Source organism: Primulina huaijiensis, chromosome 14, assembly GCF_012295235.1.
Source record: "Primulina huaijiensis isolate GDHJ02 chromosome 14, ASM1229523v2, whole genome shotgun sequence".
NCBI classification, from domain to species: domain Eukaryota; kingdom Viridiplantae; phylum Streptophyta; class Magnoliopsida; order Lamiales; family Gesneriaceae; genus Primulina; species Primulina huaijiensis.
In genome coordinates, this window is record NC_133319.1 from 20,313,930 (window position 1) to 20,328,752 (window position 14,823).

General features: G+C 35.1%; 1 protein-coding gene across 1 annotated transcript; it reads right to left on the bottom strand.

Annotated features, from left to right (window-relative positions):
* Positions 1–2,099: 2,099 nt before the first annotated feature.
* LOC140957782 (chloroplast protein FOR GROWTH AND FERTILITY 2-like) lies at positions 2,100–4,903 on the bottom strand. Its single transcript, XM_073415167.1, has 2 exons — positions 4,433–4,903; positions 2,100–3,069 (listed from the first exon to the last, which is right to left on the bottom strand). Exons 1-2 carry the CDS (start codon positions 4,742–4,744, stop codon positions 2,230–2,232), a joined length of 1,152 nt encoding a protein of 383 aa, XP_073271268.1. The 5' UTR covers positions 4,745–4,903; the 3' UTR covers positions 2,100–2,229.
* Between the last annotated feature and the right edge of the window lie 9,920 nt (positions 4,904–14,823).

A 14,823-nucleotide genomic window follows, 5' to 3' on the forward strand; every position in this document is an offset into this window, starting at 1 on the left:
TTTTTTTTTTTTTGCATACTTACCATCATACTTTTTAATCATTATGCTTACCGACAAATTATATTATATTAACAAAAAAAACTCATATGAGACGATCTTACAGATCGATTTTGTAATATGGATATTCTATTTGGACCACTCATGAAAAAACATTATTTTTATACCAAAAGTATTGATCTATACTATATTATTAAGTATGAGACTCTCAAAGTAGCTAACTTTTAGTATCATGTTCTGTTTTAATAATTATATATATTAATAAAGCGTTAAAACTTTAATGTAAGTTACATGTAACTTAGTGAATATAGTCTTTGTTTCCTAAGTGTCAAGTAATAGGTTCAATTTTTCACTTTGATCTTTTTTCTTTTTCTTTTTTTTATTTTTTTAATTCATATATCAAAATTACAATGTAGTCCCTCACTATTTCTTATAATTACATTTTGATCCTCATTTAAATATAAACCAAATGAATTAAAAAAAATATTGTATAAGCACGCAACGCGTCACGTAAAGATCCATAAGACCGTCTCACAGAAGATCTACTCTTATACTAATCACCGAAGTGCACGCAATAATAAATAAATATTATATATAGCATGTGCGTACATGTGATTTTATTTGAAACTATTTTTTTTTTAAGGTAAAACTCGTAACTTTATTAAATAAAATCATCCATTACAAGTCTGACCAACCACGATGGAAATTCACCATTCACCCATACAAATTGTGATGGGGAAGAAAAAGCAAAATGAGCAATATGATGAGCAACTATATTCGAAGAACGACGAACATGAATGCACTCAGATGAAATAATGATGAAATAAATAATAAACTCAATGGTTAAAATTAAATGTTAAGAAAATATTAAATTAACAAAATGATATGTGAAGCCGAAACGTACAGTATAGTATAACATGATTCATGCATGTATAATTAAAATAAAAATTATATGTTTAAAATGTAGTGTTTTTAAATGTCGCTAATAAGTTTCAAATGACGTGATTGCATGTTCGTATGGGAAAGCATGCGCGCAATTTGAACAAAATTACATACAAATAAGAACAAATTAAAGCCCAACTTCCATTGTTTTTAATGGGATATAATCTCAACTCTTGGAAAAACCAGTAAAATTCCGTTGCATCCCAACTTCCATTTTTTACATTCGATAATGTGAGAGGATAACCACCGATGTGATAGTCCTATGAACACCTTTCTGAATTTGTAACCCTGGATATTTACTGAAATTAAGGAACAGAGGAATTGGGACATTAGTTCTGGGCAAAGGTTGAACATTCTGAAGGATTATGTATGCTTTGGCCTTGAGCACTGGGGTTCGGATTCTAAAGGTACCGGGAATTGGTTTTCTGCATGTTAGGTAATTTTGAATCAGAAACACATTACTGAAATGTTGACCCGTGTGTTTGCACTTGATGGCAGGAGTCGAGACAACGAGGCACTTCTTACTGGAATGGCTCAGTTACACATGCAGATATGTACCAGTTGGTCTGTTAGATGTTATCCCACAGAATATCAATTGGCGGCCACCCTCATATTTTGGGCGCGATGATCTCGAGTCATTAATGGCTTCTGATTCTGCTGTTGATTGGGTGCATCACTTGGTCTCCATCATTAAGTTTCGGTTTTACGTTCAGAATATTGTCTATTCTTAATATAACTTGTTTCTGTCATTATACATGCAGATTAGGATCTCGGAGTGTCGCTTGGCAAGGTGCCTGCTGGTTCACATTTGCACCCAAGCACAAGTCCAATGCATATGACAAGCAGAAAATGGCTAAATAGCCCGAATTATAATGATTTGTTACCCGAAGTCATCACTTGCCACACAATAATTCTTGCCTGGGACTACAAAGGTTCAGCCACAATAACGCGGCCGGTAATTGTAGTAAACATTTTATGGGTTCCAAATGGGAAATCCTTGATTTTGTTCAAACTTGATTGCAAAAACAAATCAATTCTGATAGTATGAATCTTGATTCTAACGATAGATGGTGACCAGGCTAAACAATTTCTTGGCATATCACCTAGTTAATTACATCTTTCCAAAGTACAGGGCATGACAACGGAAAGGCACCCAAGAGTAACTCATAAAGTCAAAAATCATCATATTAGAAACGCAAAGCTACAGCAAATGATGCAGTGGCTCTCAATTCTCTATGTTTTGTACTTGATCCTTCACCACTATTATGAGAAATAAAAAACAAAACATAACTAATACAAACTAAATCCAAAAAATTGGCTAACAAGAATGGCAACCCCTAAAGCAATAGCTACAAGCGAAGAGGCCCATGTGAGCTTCTCCGTTATTCTAGGGACCCTGTCCTTGAGTGCCTGACTGCAAGACCCTATAAAGACCGTATAACTTCCCATAGCCACAACCGTCCCAATCAAGAACATGAAGAGAAATGCAGCGCCAGCCAAACGAGAAGGTAGTGCGAGTGCAGGTAAGATCATCATCAGTGCATCAGGCTGCAAACCATGGACGATCCCCGTGGCGAAAGTAGCAAACCCAATCTTCATCTTTCCAATTGTGGGGTTGTGGAGAGGTTCATGCCTACTAAAGTCACATTCAGCATCATCCGTGGCAGCATGTGGTGCAGGGACTTCTGAAGCTTCCCGGATTCCCATTGCACCAATTATGAGTAGAGTCAAGCCTACCACTCTTGTTCCCCAAGTTCTGATAACCTCAATATGAAGCCTATCCTTCAAAAGTAGAAAAAGTAGACCAAATATCAATTGGCCAGCGTCATGGCCACATCCCCACAGGGCTCCAACAACAGCACTTTCCATCCTTGTGCGGCCTATTGACAGTGGTGCTAATGCAGCAAGATGATCAGGACCTGACAATGTGTGCAAGCAACCGGCCAATAAGCCAGTCCATGCACTGCTCAATAATTCACTGCGAATGAGACTACCTCCAGCTGCCACTGCTGCTGACTCTCCACTGGCCGCACTAGGAAAACTCGCAAAGGCTGGTGAAACGAGTGCTGGGTGGTGGAATAATGTTAAACAGATAGCGGATAGTAAGATCACTGTCCCAGCATTAAACACCTGAATAAATTAAGATAGTCATAACATAGACCACTAATCCACTATATCACTCCCTCAAATCAACTTGATGGGATATTCTAAATTGTCAACTATTGTACTGGCGGACTTGTAAATAGACCATTAAAATTTGAATTCGGAATTTACTGCAACTATTTTCTGATTCGGCAGTTTTATTATGATTGATTCTTCTAAACTTACACAAGACATTATTTCTCTGTTTTAAAGAGAACCAATAATTAATCCAATCTCAAAGCAGATTATTGCACTAGGATTAGCAAATTAAATAAATGACAACCACTGACAAGAAAACACAGAAAGTAGAGTCCCCCCCTCCCCCAAGTTCCAATATATGTTATGTTGAATCATAAAAAAATTGGAGGATTAGATGATACCATTTCACTTGTTATCAGAAATGCAAAACCACAAAGATACACTACTAAAGCAAGTAGGCCACATACACCTGTATTCAATATCACTCCTCATAGTTAAAATACAGTGTACATAGATGTAGCACCAGTAGAGAAGAATTGATGATCATGCTAGGCTACTAAAGCATGATGGTCATGCTAGTTCTAACCTTGGCTCGCCGATTCACCAAAACTTGTAATTGGAGGTAACGATGCTTCTCTAATTTTTTTAAACCGTACAGCAGCCTAAACGCCACGGATTGACTGCTTTTCCAGCATATACATGACAATTATTCCATCCCAACAATCCCCTCTCAATATCTACACTCCTTGGAATTCATGAGAATCGACCACGTGACATATGTCTCGTATTACATCACTCCTCTCGGTTAAAATACACAGTGTACAGAGATGTAGCACCGGTAGAGAAGAATTGATGGTCATGCTAGGCTACAAAAGCTACAACAGAACATTGACAAACCATAACAATTCCTCACGAATCATGATAACTGCAGCTGAATCATTTGAGTAATATATCCTACTTGTCAACTTCAACTTAAACAGAGTGAAAACACTTTCCAAATCAGAAACATTTTTCAATATCAAAAACCTCAGAGAATACTTACTGAACACTTACTGTTTGGATTTTGATACTGTTCCTTGAAGGTAAATAATAGTTCAAAACATAGAAAATTTTCAATTCCTCTTTAAAAGAGACATTTTTCCAGCACATTTTCTCTAGTAAGCTCCCCAGCTTAATAAATTCACAAAATCCTAGTCTTCGATTGTTCAACAAGTAAAAAATTACTAGTTTCACACGGTAGAACCTTGGTCAACTGCATAACAAGCTTTACTTCACGCACATATACACAGTTCACCGAAGTTTCCCTTAAAGCACCAAAATTTAAATTCCCATAAATCATACTTGCGCAAACTAAATAAAATAAAAAAGTCACCTTTTGCTGCTGAGATACTTTCTGAACAAACTTTTTTAGTAAATCGTGCTTAGGCTCCTGCCCATTTGGTAAATCCTCAGAAGACAACACTGTTTCAACGCAATTCGCAGAAAGAAAAGCCAATCCATGGAGATTGCAGGAGATCGAACTGACTGGGCGTGATTCAGAGAGTAGAAGCCACGGAGAACACGTGGGCGCAGAAGAACACGGGGCAAGTTTCCGGGGCAAATAAAGTCGAGAATGCTTGCGAAAAAATGGAGAATTGGAATGGAATTTAGAAGGCATTGGATTAGAATAGATAGCCCTTTCCATTTTCTCAAAATGGTAGCTCGATTGAACCCTAAATTTAGGAAGTTCTACTTTTACTCTTCCTTCCCCTTGTACAGTTTTTGGACATGTACCAAGACCTGGGAAGCTTGGGAGAAGAAGATGGTTGAAAGGATAGAAGAACAACCATTGGGTTTTGTGCCAAAAAGAGGGGGTAACTTTAATTTAATTTTAGGAAATGAAATGAAATAACANTTATCAATCATTTATCATACATGAATCAAATCATCAATCATTTATATCACAAATCAAACATTATATAAACTATCATTTTTATATATTTTATTATTAAAAAATATTATTTATATTCATATTATTTATCTAATACAACGAACCAAACAGTACTTAATTATATTAATTATTCAATAATTTGTGTTTTGTAGATAAATTTTAAAAAATCATCATATGTATCATAGTCGTTTTGAGCAAACTTTAAAAAACCGTAAAGTTTCCAATTTTACAAGTTTAAATAAATTTAATATGAAATTAAGCATCAAAATATGTTTTTATTTTTAATTATAAATTTAATTATGTCACGTCAAATGTCAATTAATATAACACAAACATAAAATAAACATACAAATTTATAAGAATAAATGTATAAATTTCAAGTTATCAAAACACATGAGTTTCAAATAGTATATTATGTGGAGTAAAATTTTTGACAATCATTGTTCAGTAAAATGTCGTTTCTTATTCTAAAAAAATGATTCTTAACCAAATTTATTTTGATGCTTTTAAAATTTTTTTAAAATTTTTATTATTTAAAATAAACTCCGCATTTTCACATTTTTTATACTATCAAACTAAATTTCCTCAAAAAAAATTATAAACTAAATAATTGATTTTTTTTCACATTTTTACCTGGAGCGAAAGGCAAAGTTTTATCCTCCCTTTGAGCTTAAGCCGCGCTTTTCTATAATTTTTAAAATACTAGTTTTGAGAAAGTGACAAACATAAAGAATACTAGTTGTATATTTTAATATATAACTATTATAAATACTAATAAATCGTTAATGGGCTTTAAAATAAATTTTATTCAAAGTATATTTAGGCCCATTCGTGAGTTTGGGAAATTCTGTAAAATAAATAAATAAATAAAGTTCAAATATAATATAAAGGAAAAAAAAAGCTTTCCACCCAAAACCATGTCGCCGTAAAAGAAAAAATATGGAGAAAAAATTCACCCGTTTGTCGATTTTCAAATTATCACTACAGTTTCTAGATATTCATATTTGAATTTTGTGCTGTCATTTTAGGATTTGATGTTTCATGAACACATTTTATGGATAATATAGAATTAAGTGTGATTTGGAATTATGAAACTGTTTTGAGGAGGTCTCTTGTGAGACGGTCTCACGAATCTTTATCTGTGAGACGGGTCAATCTTACCGATATTCTAAATGAAAAGTAATACTTTTTCATGGATGACTCAAATAAGAGATCTGTCTCACAAAATACGACCTGTGAGACCGTCTCATACAAGTTTTTGCCAATTGTTTTACATGGTACATGCTTGATCGATTGTTGTTTACACAAATTTTGATGGATGATGGTGTGTCAGATTCTAAAAGCATCAATTTATATGAAAATAATGAAAATCTAAATCTATGACATCAAGCGACCATGAATACTATATTTAATTGTCGTTATAATCTCACAAACAAATACACCAAAACAAAAAGAATGACAACGAAACTTGAAGATGTAAAATTCCAACATAATTATGTATATATAAATCAGTAGGAAATTCCCTCTCATGTGTTGGTCCATTGAGGTAAAATGTTCGTATACAAAATCATAATTTATCTCACTTTACTCATTTCCAATAATGATACCCAAAATTACATTTATTAAATTGAACTATCTATTTGGGCGGAATCCAAAAAGTCCACTCCACAATCCAATTTCAAAACAAAGAAAATTTCTTCATCCCGTTCATCTTCTGTTATCCACAAATTTTCTCCAGATGCTTATATAGAAATCTCCTAATACTTAAAAACTTGTCATCCAACTCCCAAATTAATTATAAACCCAAGAACCCTAGCTCCAAATCTTTCATCACATTCTCTTATAATTCCTTGTGTTCTCCACATCCTTCACTCCAGAACATCGGCCACCACCAGCGGTCGTCCTATCCGCCAAGGTACCACAGTCTGATCTTTCTGTTCACTCCATGCATCGCCTACATGAGTCATGGTTTATTCATTTCCCTCCCCAGCGTCGCTATATGGATCCTTCCTGAGATCACCTGCTTCAAGGCCTATAAAAACATGACCACTATTGCACTGCATCGATGTGTCGACAACAACTAGTTCAACTTCCTCTTCGAATGATGGCGTTGATTTTTCGATCTTCATTGTGGCTTCAGTCACCCCAGACGTTCATTCACCATCATATACGGCCATTGGTAACTTTCTTGCCTCTCTCTTGGATCTTATGTGATATCATCTGATTTCTTGGTCAAAAAGAATCATCGAAACATTATTCGGATTTAGGAAGAAAATTAACGGGAGTTGTTAGTTGCATTGCTTAAATAATTCTTTGTTATTGTCTGCTTTCCCTGATTCATCTTGCAGCGCTATGGCTTTCAAGAAAAAAAAATGTATGTTATTGTTTGCGCGTCTTGTTGTGCTCTGACTTTTCGAGAGAAATTTGATGGAATGATGATTGATTTAGCCGTTATGGTAGTAATTGTTATGTTATTCTATGATACTTTTGTTAGAGTAGGTGCCCATCGAGCCAAGTGTTGGCCGAGGGTTCACATTGAAACTCTATGTATAAAAAATATTTATTTTAATAATATTTGAAATTATTTTTTTGGCACATCTTTATATGTATATTCATGCTTGTTGCATAGATAAAGTCTTTGAATATACAAATAGTAGAAAGAATATGAGATGCTCATATGATGAGTACTATGTTTCATTGATAGGGGACATTGTGATGTCCGAGCATGCAGATAGGTGCTCCTTTTAGAGTGCACTGAACAACCCTGCATAAAGGACTTTTCCAAGTGGTTCTCACTTATCGAGTGGAAACGTCCTAGTTTATGGTTGTACACAATTAGTTCTTATAACTCGGGACAATATTGTGACTTTATATACTAGCATTGCACTTTGACTTGTTTACCGACTCATATGGGGTCATCAAGTGGCAAGGTTGAATGTTTTGTCGAAACATATATGAGTCTATGCATTGTAGTCTGGAATTCACCGTTTACCTTCGGGTATGGATATCCTATGTGATCTCATGTGTATGTAGTTTGAAATCTCAGATTAGAGTGTTGGTGGTAATTAAGAAAGGGGTTTCTTAGATTACACCATCGATGCAACTACGACATGACACATAGTATCGATTCTTTGACAACTTTTGATGTATCAATTGTTGTCGAATCGGTCGGGATATATGAGATGAAGGGACCATACTGTATGCTAATCATAATAGAATGGTTCTTGCATGCACTATCATTTAATACCTAGGGAATCATGTAAGCGATGCTGTTAGGCGTTTAACATGATTGGTTGGGTACTATCAGACTTGAGTTCTGACGTTCTTATTATCAAGGAGTTGATAAGTAAGAATGGAGCAACTGAGGCATGCTCATATAAGGACATGTTTAGTCCTGAATCACATTGAGATGTGAACTCACTGCTAGTTGTATCAATGAATCATTAAGAACCACACAAATACTAGCTTTCTAGATCTCGTTGAGAAAGAAATAAGTTCAATGTGTTGAACGGCTTATAAAGGAGTTTATAAGCACAAGAAAAATTAGAAATATGACTTCTATAAGGGGAATGTAACTTTTAATTTGTGGAAGTGTTCCTAAATTAAAAGTTGGCCAAACAAAATAATGTATTTGAAAAACATTGTTATGGACTTAATTAAATTAATTCAAGTGTTGAATTAATTAAATACTGGTGGACCTAGTATAGTCCAAATAACTAAATTAATTCAAGTGTTGAATTAATTAAATGACATTGGGTCTTGCAGAGCCCAAATGAAAATAATTATTTAACTAGTAGGCTTGAATAAATTCAAGTAAGATTTAATTGATATCAAATGTGTTTGAGATATTAAAATAATAGTCCATGGGCTTTGTAAATGTTACAAACCCAAATAACATACTAGGAAGGTGAAAGGTTAGGAGCCAACTTTTTAAATTAAAGGCTAGCATGCCTTTGGAACACACAACACCTTTTGTAAAAACCATGAAAAGGCTTCCCCACTTTCTCCCTCTCACTTGGCCAAAACTTCTCTCAATATTCTTCCAAATTTTGCTTCTTCATTTTGATGAATTGATAGCAAACTTCTCAAAGAAAAATGCCTTATATTTTATAGTGCAAGTGTAAGGTGGTTCTAGCTTATTGGTGGTGGGCTTGATTTTGAGTAAAGTGTGCTCAAGAGAAGCTTGTAGATTTGTCTACCATTGAAGAGTTAAGTTGTTTACAACTTAGTTGGAGTCAATAATCAATCCTTGTGATTGATAGGTAAAAATATAAATACAATATGTATGATTTTGTGTTTTGTTATTTGCTACACATCTAGTGGGGTGCTCATTTTTGCTATTGAAAATATGATTTTTGAAACTTCCGTTGCGCATCTGGGCACCCGTAACCGATCCCTGTTCAACTTTCATGGTGGCTTCTTGTAAATGTTTACATGCCACTGTCCTTATTTATTTGTTTGTGTTGGACTCTTGCAAGGAGTTGGGCAGTTTGGTGTACTTTGGCAAGCTGTTAGCCTTTGCATTGTGGTTGTGATGAGATAACCATTGTGAGGTCTTATTGCATGTATCTGAGAAAAACTTATTTCTTGAGTAATTCTTATATGCATGCAGTTGTTTTAACTATAACCAATCTACTGGTTCCGAGCTTTCTACTGATGTCATCCCTAAGTTCAAAAAAGATAATAAGTATGCATTTTTTGTTGCTCTAATCTTGTGTGAGGAGTTGCTTTTCTCAGGGATTTATTGCATTACATATATGTGACTGTTGTGACTCCCCCATATTTTATCTCTTTGACAGCACCCAATTTATCATCAGAAGTTGATGCCCCGTCTATTTCTACCATCGTTCATTCCAGTTCTTCTGATGTTACAATATCCATTCTTGCATCTGTCTTGGATGCCTCTTTGCTCGGTCTCTGCATCTCCTGAAATAAGTAGGATCTCTCATTGGTTCATGGTTTCCTTTTTTCTGATGTATTATTCTATTAGCTTTTCCCTGATGTTTGGAATGCAGGAAAAACACCTCACACTCTATGCAATGATTGGTCTTGTGCAACATCCTTTATATTTTGAAAATTGTTTCCCTCCATCAGTCCAAAACTCACTTTTTCATCTTTTTTTGTTGACCTCTATGGGTTTGTTGCTCTCCCCGCCTTTGATGTCCCATGGTGACTCTTTCTGATTTAAATCTTGGCTGATAGTTCATGAAAACTGGAATTAATGGGTCGATAACTTGGAAATGCTTTATTTTCCTTCTTGTCCACTATCAATAACCCTCTACGATATCTAATTGTTTATCTGGTGAAAGTGTTGCTTGAAATGATTATGTTGTGGATGTAGTTATGTTATATTCTATCTGTCATGTTAGTCACATCTTGCTTCTTACATATCAACGTGATGCATATGAAAATGTATGTGAGTCATCTCTTGTTTTTCTATGGTCAACTTGCTGCATGATAGAGATTGTTATCTGAATTTTTTTTTATTTTGTTCCTCTTAAATTCTGACTCCATATCTAAATGTGTATTTATTATTTATTGTTGTGTAAGCTTTTGTTGCACCTTTGAGGTCGAACTACTGGCTAGATTTTAGAGTGTACACAATAGTTTTGGTTTGATGTAATGATCTGGAAGAGGAAGGCGAACAGGTAGTATATGTAGAAGAAATTATCGAGGATGTGGATGACATGAAAGATGATTAGTAAGGTTCGAGACATGATTTCTTTCATTTTGAGTTTCTCATATTCGTTTCGTGGATTATTTCTTTAATTTTTTTTTTTGCTAGTTCTTTTGTGAGACTTACTATTTTATTATTGATTTGATTTAGAATTTGACATAATATTTTTTCAATAAATAAATTGTTGTTCTTTCAAATTTTGAAGCTTATGCATTGATAATATGAGTTATTAGTGCCTTAAAGAAAACTTAAATCTTTATAAATTCTTGCACGCAAACATAGTGAGGTAAATCGGGTCTTACAAAACATTTGATCATATAATCAATATTACAATTAATATCACGTATTCGATTCCTATGAGTTACGTAATTTTGGGAGAGCGGTAGTTGGAAATAAAAAATTACCTTACTCAAGTACAAAGGCCAAAAAAAATTATATAAGGGGGACGAACATGATTTTTTTAAAACAATTTATTATTAAAAAAAATAAAAAATCTAACAATTTTCGGATGTACAAAATAATAAAAAGTCTTATATTGTGCGTATATTTTAGTAAAAAGAATAATGTTAATTTAATATAATAAAAATTATGGTTTTAAAAACATATATTTAATAATATAATAAACAAGTTACAATACTAAAATTTTAAATACAATCATCCAAGTTTGTAAAAAAATGAGAAAACATAATATTTTATTTATTATAACCCAATTTGAAAGATGATTTCGTGTTGAAAAATAAATAAAGGGTGGAATCTAATGTCGTTTTAAAATTTTTTTCAAAACTAATTGTAAAAATATTTTTGTTTCATTTTTACGGCAATCCGTTCTTCGTAAGCACGGATGGTGCGGACGTGGAGCACGGTCCGTGCTTACAAAGAACGGATCGTGCTCCAACATGGAGCGAGCGCGGACGCTCCAACGTGGAGGCGTCCACGCTTTGTGGAGGCGTTCGCGCTTACAAAGCACGGACTATGTAAATATATGTATTTATATATATTTTTTCGTTTTTTTGTGTCCATTCCTTTAAATGTTTTTCTGACTCGTTCACGTCATTTTTCAGAAGTTCACGTGAACACAATGTTGAAAACTTGATGTGAACAGTGAGTAAAATAATTGCTGACCTTTAAAATTTTTACTATATATAATCGATCACCAACACAATATTTGTATCGATTTCATATTGATTTTGAGAGCAAATTACTTTTCATTTTTTTCTAAAATTTTCTCTCAAATTTCATTGTTAAATGTCTAACATCGATATACTCTTATATTTTGGTGGTCATGTTGTTATCGACAATGGATCTGTTGAATATAGCATTCCATTTGTTAGACTGATTCGAGTATTACGGTCTATTAATTTGTTGGAGTTGGTTGAAGTTGTGCATAAAATGTTAGGAATCGATCCAACGAATTTTTCTTTGAAGTTGTCAACAAAATATTCTTTCATGGAGAGATCATAGTGGCATGAAATTCAAGTCCATCTCGTTGATGATGATTCTTTACAGTTTATAATGCAATGTGACAATATGCATATGTTGCATTTATACGTGGAAGCAAATTCAATTGAGCATGACGTTGGACTTGATGATCCTGAGTACTATGTTCAACATACATCTGATTCTGGTCTCAATAATCAACCCGATACTTCTACATATGGTGGTATTCAGGAACAAGAATCTTATGTTCCACAGGTTACTGAAGGACTTTGTAATATGAGTTTTGATGATGTAAGTGGGTCTTGGGATCAATATATCAATGTCTCGTCGGAACAAAATCATGTTCCATATTGGCCGAATCCGACATTAGATACGAGTGCTCGTTGTCCTGATCAGGCCATTAATGATGATATTTGTAGGACTGATTCTGAACCCGATATTTCATACAGTGAGTCCGAAGAAGAGGAATTGAATGCTGATGATGAATTGAATAATTGTACAAATCCTGATGAGGGGACATCATCTCGACAACCACCTCCTGACACATTACAGAGGCAGACTGTACCATTTCTTTCAAACACTTCTGAATTACCATCTTTTTTGAATAATTTTTTTGGGGAAGAGCCTCCCGATTCTGTCGATGTACCTTCTGGAGTGGAATCAAGCTATTACAATCCGGATAGAGGTGCATTATGTGTTAATATGTTATTTAAAAATAAGAATAATCTTATTGCATCTGTAAAGGATTATTCAGTCAGAGTTGTCAGGCGTGAGTACCGTGTCGTGGAAAGCACACACAGCTTGTGGAAGTTACGTTGTAAAAACAATTCTTCTACGGTCATTTGTCGATGGGGACTTCGCGCATCATTGAAGGCCAAGATTGGTTATTGGAAAATAACCAAATATGGCGGACATTACACATGTATATCTACCTCTGTTGGTATAGGCCATAAGAATTTGAATTGTGAAATGGTGGCACATACGCTATTGGGAGTTGTTCGTTGTGATCCTGCGTACGAGATTAAGTATATCATCGAAAATGTGAAAGATAAATATGGATATCAAATCTCGTACACGAAGGCATGGCGAAGTTTGAAGCGTGCTATGGAAATTGCTTATGGTACATGGGAGAGCTCCGTTCAATTACTTCCCAAATATATGCGTGCTTTGTCCAAATATAATCCGGAAACTGCTGTGGAGTGGAAGCATCTCAGAGCCAACACTGAAATGAGTAAGACACTCAACTATGTTTCCTGGGCATTCAAGCCATGTGTTGATGGGTTTCGACATTGTCGTAAAATAATAAGTATCGACGGTACACACTTGTATACAAAATACAAGCACAAAATGTTGATCGGTGTCACTCTGGATGCGAACAATCAGATTCTACCGCTAGCGTTTGCTATTGTGGACGAAGAAACAACAGATTCTTGGAAATGGTTCTTGGATCATCTAGGAAGACATGTTGCTCGTGGTGAAAATGGTGTGTGTCTTATTTCGGATAGACATAAGGGAATCGTCCGCGCAACTAAAGATCTACCGTATTTTCAACCTCCTTATGGTATGCATCGTTTTTGTTTGAGACATGTGTGTTGAAACTTCAACGCCAAATTCAAAGACGTGCATTTGAAAGATTTATGCTGGGCGGCAAGAGCATAAAATCAAATTTGTAAGTTTGAATCAATAATGGAAGCACTAAAGCAAAAAAACATTTTGGCACATCGATATTTGGATGGAATTCCGAAAGAAAAATGGAGTTTGGCTCATGACGATGGTTGGCGTCGTGGGGTGATGACAACCAATATGTCGGAGTGTTTGAACAATGTGTTGAAAGGTGCAAGTAGACTTCCTATATCTGCCATAGTACACTTGACACTTCTGAGGTGCGTACAATATTTCATTGAATGTGTGACAAGAGGTGATCGTATGGTTCAGAAAAATCAGTTAAGGTCAGATTACGCATGTCGGATGTATGAAAAATGGGCGAGAAAATCAAGTGAACATCGCGTTGCCAAGTACGATGTACGTGAGCAAACTGATTCGGTCGCAACTGTTGGAAGACCAAGTCGTGGCCAACATATGTAGGTCGTGAAGATATCAACGAGTGATTGTTCATGTGGTAAATGGACGATTTTTGGCATCCCATGTTCCCATGCTATTTGCACCGCTAAGTGGCACTCTTTGAACCCAACGACACTTGTGCAGCCCTGGTATAACATATCTGAGTATTTGGCAACGTACGAGGGCAGGTTTCAATCTCTTGCAGATGAGCGATACTGGGATCCTCCAACTTTCGAGTTGCACCACAACCCTGTTAGACGTGAAAGAAGAAGAGTTGGTAGAGACAGAACAACTAGATTGCAAAATGAGATGGACATAGCGGTTTCCAGAGAGAGACAACAGCGATGAAGTTTTTTGCTATCGTGATAAATTTAGAATTTATTTTTTTAAAAATTTTGATTTTTTTTTTCACTGTAAATTTTTTAAATAAATTGAAATATTTAAATTACTAAAACAAATAACATTTATTTCGCGGTTGGGTGCGATCGTTGAAATATTACCGCTCGGGCGCGATTGTCGATCTGCGATGCCCTGAGCCCGAGCGTTAATATTTTAACAGTCGAGCGCGAGGGGTCTTTTCCAGAACCGCTCGCGCTCGAGCGGTAAAATACTACCGCTCGAGCGCGAGCGGGGCTTGGAAAAAAATTCCAGAGCCGCT